Source organism: Calidris pugnax, unplaced genomic scaffold, assembly GCF_001431845.1.
Source record: "Calidris pugnax isolate Ruff unplaced genomic scaffold, ASM143184v1 scaffold281, whole genome shotgun sequence".
Taxonomy (NCBI): Eukaryota; Metazoa; Chordata; class Aves; order Charadriiformes; family Scolopacidae; genus Calidris; species Calidris pugnax.
In genome coordinates this window covers 349,087-358,325 of record NW_015091028.1, presented here as the reverse complement: position 1 = coordinate 358,325, position 9,239 = coordinate 349,087, and the positions used below count along the sequence as shown (strand labels likewise).

The following is a 9,239-nucleotide window of genomic DNA, read 5'->3' as shown; positions in this document are numbered from 1 at the left end:
GAACGCGGGGCCCCCCCCCCCCCGGCCCTCGGGGGTCTCCCCGCTCCCCCCCGCCTGGCCCGGGGCCGGGACGCGCGCGGCGGGGGGTCCCACCGCAATTAGTGCAATTTCATCAGGTGCAAACGTCACATTAATGGCTCGTGTGCTCTGAGTTAATGGGTGCGCCCAGTCCCCCCTCACCAGCCAGGCCCGGGGGGCGGCGGAGCGCTCGGCCCCCGCACGGCGAACCCCAGAACCCATCTCCAGTGCTTGGGCGTTCGAGGGAGGCCGAGACCCTACGGGTGTTGAAAAAAACATCCAACCGAAAATGGCAACTTCTCCTCCTAAAACGACCGCTGTGTGTGTGCTTATTGCGGGGAGGGGCAGAGGTGGCCCCGCTGCATCCCCCTGCCCAGCGCGGCCGCTCGCTGGGGCCTGAAGCAGCAAATAAATCGCTCTGTCCCTCGGGGGGATGTGCCCCTGCCCCTGCCCCTGCCACGCACCCCGGGAACGCGCCGGGATCCGAGGGAAATCCCCTGGGCTTGGCCGTGGAGGTGGCAGATCCCTTCCCCGCGGGGGACATCCCCTCCCTCCCCGCAGCAACAGGTCACCGAAAATGTCACCCAGGCGAAGCGGGGGGACGCTGTGCTGAGAAACAGGCTCTTTTATACACGCTCTGCCCGGACAAAGCCATCACCTGGCAGCTGCCACCCCCAGACTCAGTGACAAGTGTCCCCCCCGGGCCGGGTCGCTGCCAGGGAGCTCCCACTTTCGGACGGGGCCAACTGGCTCCAGCCGAGTCCCACAGCCTCTCCCCAGCCCATGTGGGACGAGCCCCGTGTGCTGTCACCCTCCCCATCACCTGCCCTCGGAGGCCGCGCGTTGAGGTAGTTCCCTGTCAGCAAGGTCCAAAGAAAGGAAGGAAAAGGCCGGCGGAGCACGAAGGTCCCAGCCCGATGGTCCCGGTGCGATGCCACCGCGGGGTCTGCCAGTGCCACAGCCAGGGACAATCAGGGGTTTTCAAACACCACAGACCGAAGCTCAAGCACCAGCCCATCCTGGTCACCATGCTGCCTGACCCCCTTGTCTCCCCCTGTACCCCCGCCACGCCGTGCCACCGGCCCTGGGTGCAACATGGACACCCACCTGCCCTGAATTGTGCCACCGACCCTGGCTGCAGGTGCCCATGCTGGGTCCTTACTCCCTGCGACACAGGGGCCGGTGGGACTGGACTGGCTCCTCCTGGCTTTTAAGCAAATGTGGAAACTGAGGCTTGGCTGGGGGACTTGGTGCTTGTGGTTACTGGGAGCACTGGTCGCAGCCAAAGAGCCCCGTAACCAGGAGCTGGAGCCCCTGGGATGGATTCGTCCTCTGCCACAGAGCAAACCAGACGGCTCCACGCTCACACCACCATGGTGGAGAACAAACCAAGAGCCAAGACTTGGGGTCATAAATTGAGATTTTGGGTCATAAAGCACAGAGAGGGGTCTTTGGGCAGGACCTGACCCGGGATGCGCGTGGGGAGATGTGCTTTTCCTGCAGGGACACCAGGCATGGAACTCCTGGAGGTCTACACGTGGTGGGACAGAGCCGGCCTGACCCTGCCCCAGGAAACGCATCTGCCAAACCTCTGGGCCAGGAGCAAGATGCTCCTCGGCTTGGTCCTTAAGGGTGGGGGGCCCCCTGACTCCTGGTGAGCTCCTGAAGGAGGAGACACGGTGGGCTGGTGGTCCAGGGCTGGCTGCCCTCCATGGTGGGACTGCAACCCTCACCAAGCTCAGGGAACACGGCCGGGAGAGGCAGCGGGACCGGCCTTCCCAGCGCCGCCTTCACGCCCGCAGAGCATCCACTGCACAACCACCGCACAACCAGTGCACAACCAGTGCACAACCACCGCACAACCGCCACCCACCACCCACCACACAACCACCGCCTGCACTCACCAAGTGCCAGGAGTCCAGATTATCTACCGCACCAGAGAAGCTGCCAAACTTCAGCCAAACAGAGACCCCCCCCCAGAAGTGATGCTGGGGTCCCACCTGGCTCTCCAGACAAGCTACCAATGGGCTCAGGGAAGCCAACCCCATCTGTGCCTCACAGGGACACGCGAGACGTCCCCCTGACCACAGCAACACCTCAGAAGGTCACCCAAAAACCCACCCCAGCCTTTCCAGCCCCCAAGGGAAGACAAGACCATCCAGGTGACGTCCTGCTCCGGGAGAGATGGGAGCAGACCCCCAAGGAGTCGCACAAGCCGCAGCGGTACGCAAGCGGGGCTGGCCAGCAGGAGTTTATTCTCAGCCGCGGTTTGAGGTTCCTCCTCTTTCCCCTTAAAAAACGTAACTGAGCTGCTGGGGGAAGGCGCTCGCTGGCTGGGGCGTCACGGCTGCGGGGAGGCTCTCGGGCACGGCTACCAGCAAGCTCCCGGTGGCCAGCTCCGACCATCGGCACCCTCCGGCACGGCCGGTGCCACCGCGGGGCAGGGCAGGGCGAGGGCAGCCTAGTGACAGGCTTTCATCCCTGATACGTACGGGGACTCCTGGGGCCTGCAGTTACACTCCTGCTGCTCGGGGTAATCTATGAAGTCCGGGGCGGGCAGACCCGACAGGATCATCAAGGATTTGTTCCAGATGGTGAAGGTGGGACACACCGGCAGGATGAAGGAGACCTCAAAGGTGTGGAGGTGGAGGGAGTTGGCCGGGTCGTAGAAGGAGAGGGCGTTGTTGTCGTAATCCAGGAGGACGCCGAGGCGCTTCATCTGCGGGTGGACCTCCACCAGCATCTCCTTGTTGTTGTGCCTCACCACGAAGTTGTTGTTGCAGCGGGAGAAGACCCAAGAGGAGGAGTTCTTCCCGATCCACTCGTTCTTGGGGGCCGACTTGTAAGCCACGCCGATGGCATACCTGCAAGAGAGGAGGAGCTCTGCTCAGCGACCCCGGCCTCGGCACAGACAAAGCCCAGCCCCACGGCTGGGGACACCTCATGCTTTAGAAGTCCCCCTGACCACAGAAGCAGCTCGGCAACAGTTTTACGTGACTGAAAAGCCACCTGCAGAGGCTCGGAGGGGGAAAGGCATCGCTCCCTCCCCAGGCAACCTCCTGCTGCCCCACTGGGGCGAGAGGTGACCCAGCCGGGCGCTCCCAGCAGGAACCCTCTGTTCCAGCCCTGGCAGGCATCAGCCATGAGGGGAATGAAGACACAAGCTTCATCTCACAGCCTGACTGTACCCGACCCAAAGAGAAACTCCTAAAACTCTTGAAAGCCACAGCCACAGTTTTAACGTCTTGACCACCTCCCTGCCCATCAGCAGCTCTGCCAAAACCCTGGCCTTTGGCCCTGGTGTGTCCCACAATGTCTCTGGGGAAATTTGAGGGCTTCTAGGAGAGAGAGGGAGGACAACAGTGCTGCCTACCAGGTGGAGGATCCCACCACCACCTCCCAGTAGTGGCAGCCGCTGTCGATGAAGACGTTGCCTGCCGCACCATAGCATCCTGTCCCACTGAACCTCTCGGGCGTGTGGCTCTTCTTCAAGGAGCTCTCATCCTTCTCCATCTGCAGCCCGTCATTGGAGATCTTCAACTTCTTGTGAGCCATCTTGGGGTCAAGCTTAAAGGGCTGACCTGTTAGAACAGGACACACAGGTTAGGATTTATGTTTGTTACCATCGTTGTGCAGGAACCATCTGCCCCAGGCTCTTGGGACACCCTCTGTGACCAAAGGCTCCCCCACCAGCCAAGGACACTGGATTACAGATGCCCATCAGGACCCCTCAGCAGGGGCTGGGGAACCCCCGGGGTCTCCTCATTGCGCATTGCCCCCTTCGGATGCCTCACTCCCCCTCAGAGCAGCTCCCTCTTGCCCCCGGTTATGATGCAAAACGTGGCAGAAACGGGGATGTCTCCAGGAGATGGGGACAGCACTGAAGACGCCACCGAGACATGCCACCAACCAAAGCTGGGCACGTAGCCTGAATTCCTGATCGGATCCACACTCCACCAGCCGTGATGAGAGTTACTCGAGCAGAGGGAAGGGAGAACAGCCCCCGAAGTGCTGGTACGAGGACACTGAATGGCAGGAGCAGAGCTGCAGCATCCAGCACGGCCCCGTCAGCAGCGGCACAGCCTGCGATTGCACGTTACGGGCAGCACGCCCGAGGTTTCCCAGCGCTTCTCCGCTGCCAAACACGGTCTGGGCGCTGGGAGAAGACAGTCTGGGCTGGGCACACGGTGGTGGAAGGAAATGAAAGGCGTCGGGTCCAGCCGGCATTTGGGGGAGGCTGGAGGGAGGTGTGAGCACGGGGCCAGCCAGCGAGCACACGCCCTGGGGCCTCCTCACAATTAACACAACTGGGCTTGATGGGTTTTGCAGATCCTTCATGCTGGCTGGAAACCCGACTGCGATTCCTTTGTAGCGTTCCCAGCACACAGAGAGCCCGGCTGGTCCCTGCCTGACACACACTGCCTGTCCCAATGGCTTCGATGAACCCCTCCTGGAGATGTGCAAGGCCAGGGGACATCTGCCCTCCCTCGCATCAAACAGCCCCTCTCCTTTGGGCTCCAGTGCTGCCATGGAGCTGAGCACTAAGGATTTCTCTGGAAGGCTCCAATTTTTGGCCAAAATTAACCCTCTCTGGCTCCCTGTGGGCGCCAGGACAGAGGTGTGGGTCAGAAATGGCCACGCTGGCCAGGCAGCTTCACTGCCAACCGCTGGCAGCTGCTGCTCCATCCCTGCACCCTCTTACAGGGACCACATCACCCATCCCTGGGGGACCAGGGCACCCATCCCTGGGGGACGACGCCACCCACCCCGATGGGGCGAGGGGCACAGCACCGCCTATCAAGGACTGCTGCATAATGCAGGAATAGCAGGTATAAAAATAAATTGCACATGCCACTTCGACACAAGGTACACAGAAGCTCGACCAAACCTGGGGGATCTCCCCAGCGCCCCCCCATCACCTGCTTCCAAAGCACAGGCTTCATCTGACCTCCCTATTTTCCAACAATTTCCTCTGAGAAGCCCCCAAACTTGCCTGGTTTTGCAACCAAGACGTTGTAAAGAAGCAAACTGAGCTCTCATGTACTTTGTCACTGTGAGTTTTCGTGTAAGACACAGCAAAGAGCCCACGGGCAGCAGCAGGATTTCTATGGGGGTTCCTCCACTTCAGCACGAAGCAAACTGAAAGCAGCTGCAGCAAAACACCTTAAATAACTGCAAACAAGTTAAAGCCCAGGTTTGGTACCTGGAGGCCCCTGGACTGGCTGGGGGGAAGGAGGTGCTGGCAGACCCTGGAGTGCACAGAGCCATGATCTCCCACCCCCTCCCCAGCTGGGCTATGGACACCAGGGCTGGGCCAGGAGAAGCCCCCGGCCGGGCTCTGTGGCACCGGGGCAGCCAGGGCCAGGAACCATCACAGCCCACCAGAGCATCGGCACTGGCACCGCCGGAGAGCTGTCACCCCGGCACACTGCTCTGCAAGACCTGCCGGTGCCTCCCGTTGATGTTCCTCAGAGCCCAATTTGCCAGAAAATTGAGTTGAGAGGCCTGAAAGCGAAGCTGCAAATTGGGAGTGACCCCTGCCCCTTCCCTCCAGCTATTCTAATATTTCTGTAGCCATCGTCTTCTGGAGGTAATGCGAGGAGACAAGCTCTGAGGGAGGAGGTATAAAAATACTCGGCTCCGTCAGCAGGGAGACAGTCGCAGCCCTTTTCACCACGACGACCCCTTTCTGAGGTCAGTGTGAGCAACCCCAGTGCAGCCCGTGCTGCTGGTTTGTGCTGGCACATCCTGGCCCGGGGCTCCAGCCCTCTCTGCAGGCAGTGGGCTGCAACGGGTGAGATGGGAGCCAGAAGCACAGACCCCCTGTCCCACCCCAGCACCCTCGGGTCCCCCGGTGCCACCCCAGTGCCCTCGGGTCCCCCCCCGACCCGAGCAGGGGGAAGCACTTAAAAACAGCAGCCACAGGAGGGATGCATTTCCAATAAACAAGGCAGAATTGGATCGGGGCTTGTTTCCCGGCAGCTCCAGCCCCTCCTTAATTTCATTTGGTTTAGAGTCGCGCAGAGAAAACGAGGAGGCGGAGGCGATAAATCATCTCGAAAGCCTCGTGGAGGCAGGAGCGTGGGGAGAGGAAGGAGAAGGGAGGGCCAGGCAGGGAGAGCCACAGGGAGACACAGCCACGGAGCAGGCAGCGGTGGCAGAGCCCTGAGAGATGACTTCTTTTCTCTCCCAACATTTCCTGCTGCCCCCCCCGTTACATCTCCCCAGCAGTTTGATCCCGCAGCACCATGGTATTTGATGCCCTTCAAGGGGAAAATGCTTCCCCCCACCCCCTGCAAAGCCAGAAGCTCCCTCCTTGCTGGGACAGGCCGGCCCTGCTGCCCTCCCTCGGGTTTCTGATCCAATCTCACTCTGATCGCTCCCCACAGCTCCCTGAAAGGAGGAGGTAGCCAGGGGAGGTCGGTCTCTTCTCCCAAAGAACAGGTGATGGGACACAAGGAAATGGCCTCAAGTTGTGCCAGAGGAGGTTTAGGGTGGATATTAGGAAAAATTTCTTCACCCTAAGGGTTGTGAAGCCTTGGCAGAGGCTGCCCAGGGCAGTGGTGGAGTCCCCATCCCTGGAGGGATTTAAATGCCAGGCAGACATGGTGCTGAGGAACATGGGTCAGTGGTGGTTTTTGTCAGTTTTAGGTTGATGGTTGGACTCAGTGATCTCAAAGGTCCCTTCCAACCCAGACGACCCTATGATTCCATGACAAAGCTCTCCCCCCATCACCGTGGTGAGCACCCGGCACCTACTGTTGGTCTTGAGCCGGGCGGGTTCGCTGTTCCTGCTGCCCGCCTGGTTGATGGCCTTCACCAGGAAGATGTAGCGGGTGCCGCTCTGGAGCCCGTGGACAGTGTAGTGGTTCTGCTTGATGTTGGGGACGATCATCCAGCTGTCCATGGAGTTGTAGAGACCTGCAGCACGGGAGAGGGGGACAGATGTATTCAGAGGAAAGGACAGAACACAAAGACAGAGCTTGCCCACTGCGTGTCCCTCAGGTTCACCCCCTGCTGCCAGTCAAGAGCAGGAAAACTTCCATAATGATAAACCCCAGCGACTCAAAGAGCCTTTTTTTATGCTGACGTGAAGGCAGAGCTCGGTGAGGCACAGCCAGGGCTGGGGTGCTGGCATCTCGAGATGCCGCCGCGGGAAGTGATGGGGAAAGTGCAGAGAAAGGGGAATTGAGCCGAAAGGACACCATGGGTCTCGGGAGCCACCTCCAGCGCTGGCACCAAGGGGCTGGGGACAGCCCAGGACTCAGTGATCGCTGCACGGGGCTGCTGATTTAAGCCGAGAGAAGGAGGAAGCTGAGAAACAGCATCTGGAGGCTTTGGGGAGGCAGCGGGTCCGGAGGCGAGGGGAAGGCGATGCGGGAGGAGCGGGCTGTGGAGCAGGGGTGCGGGGAGGAGGGTTTTTAGCCTCCCATCCCCAGCAGAGGTGTGCACGGCCGGAGGCAGGAGCTGGAACACGCTCCACACCTCCTCTCCCGAGCCCTACACCGAGGTGTTTATTTACCTCCGGTGGCTCGCTCAGCCGCGGGATAAGGGCAGGTTGCAGTCACTGTCAGCTCAGATTTGGTTTAGAATACACGTGGAAGCGGCCTAGGGGAGCGGAGCAATGCTATTTGAAGTAGAAAATAAACCAGATGTGATACGGGCTGCAGCCCGGGCAGAGCGGCTCCGGCGGGAGCGCTGCCGGGCGCGGGAAGCCGTGTCTCACAGACACGGACCAGCTTCACAGCCCTCAGCCCCGGGGACACGCTGGCGGAGACACAACAGCCTGAGAGGGATCTGGCCTCCCCAGCAGGTTTCTTTCCCAAAACAAGAAGGGGTTGGCCTTGAAGACCGAGGGCTTCTATCCTTGCCAAAGCTTAAAAAAAAATCCTTTTTATTGCAGCTTTCATCATCCATAAAAACGTCCGACTCCTGCCGAGCTCTTGGCTTTAAAGGGAGCGTGAAGGGGCTGGTTTCCACAGGCCAACTGTGTGCTCTTTGCAAAGGTATTTCCTTTCCCGGGAAGCCTCCCCGAGCTCCTGCCCGGTGACCCCCAGCCCCCCAGTTCCAGCCTCTCTTCACGCACGAGTTCAGCCAGGGCTCAGAGGCTCTCAGCACCCGGACCTGACTGCGTTACTCCAAGGGGTGATACATTATTCATTCTCTCCTCCGAGACGTGAACTGATGATTTCTTTACTCCTTCTATGAAGAGCTACCGAGGACGGCCAAGGAGGACGCTCCTGACGTGCCCTTCCAGGGCTGCCCCTGCTGTTCCTCACCCCTGCGGGACCCACACAGCCCCAAAAGCTCCCCAGAGGTGGGGAGGGGACTCACTCCCAAGCCCTGCCATGGGCTGGAGTCCAAGCCACGTGCCCAAAGCGGTGTCTGGGGAGAGGTGGGAGCCAGACCCTTCCCCAAGGACCCAGGGCAGGGGCACAAGTTGCAGCAGGAGAAATCCTGGTTAGGAAAGGAAAAAATCCTCCAGCCGAGGGTGGGGAAGCACCAGAGCAAGGCCCTGGGAGCTGGGGACTCCCCATCCTTGGGGACGTCAGTGCCCTGAGGAACCCACCAGGGGCTAAGCCAGCCCGGCTTATGCAGAGCCCTTTGGGGGTCCCTGCCCACCCGAACCCCCGGTGACACCAGCACGGTCCATGGTGAGTGAGGGAGACACAGAGGCTGGTGGCCATCTAAGAATGGAGCCAAAGAGGTGGCCGAGCTCACCCAGGCTTTCAGAGGAGAACAAAGCACTGGAGACAAGCTGTTGTGGCCGGGGAAGGAGAACAGAGCCGAGCAGGGGAGCGGAGCTGCTGTAGCTCCCAGAGACCACGGGAACCTCTGGCCGAGAGGAAACAAATCCTCTTGTTTTCCAAAGCGAGGGCAAAGGTGGGGACACGGGTTTTATCAGCTTTGAAAGCCACAAGCAGTAACTTTCCCTGGCAGCTTCCTGCATATTTTAAAGTGCACTTCGCAGCCTTCCCGTGCCGTGACACCGCGCTGCCGGTGTCCTCCCGGCAGATAACCCGACAGCGGCCCAGAAACGCCACCGAAGCATTTCTCAGCTCTTCCTACAGCTGTAAGCACCATGAAGGAAAACCAGGAATAAAACTGTCCCACAAGAGCCATGCTGTGGGGGTGCTGTGCTCTTCCAAAGCACTGCTTCAGGATGGACAAACTGCAAGCTGTATTTTTTTTTTCTCCACTAAAACATCCATATTTTTGTC

The 9,239-nt window shown here is 60.2% G+C and overlaps 1 protein-coding gene across 1 annotated transcript in view; it reads right to left on the bottom strand.

Moving 5' to 3' along the window:
• Positions 1–11: 11 nt before the first annotated feature.
• MID2 (midline 2) overlaps positions 12–9,239 on the bottom strand; it is a 62,076-nt gene continuing 52,848 nt past the window's right edge. The window contains exons 8-10 of the mRNA XM_014956079.1: positions 6,778–6,939; positions 3,392–3,599; positions 12–2,882 (exon numbers count right to left, since the gene is read on the bottom strand). Coding sequence (XP_014811565.1) covers positions 2,480–2,882; positions 3,392–3,599; positions 6,778–6,939 — 773 coding nt within the window. The 3' untranslated portion in view covers positions 12–2,479. The remainder of the gene's footprint in view (positions 2,883–3,391; positions 3,600–6,777; positions 6,940–9,239) is intronic.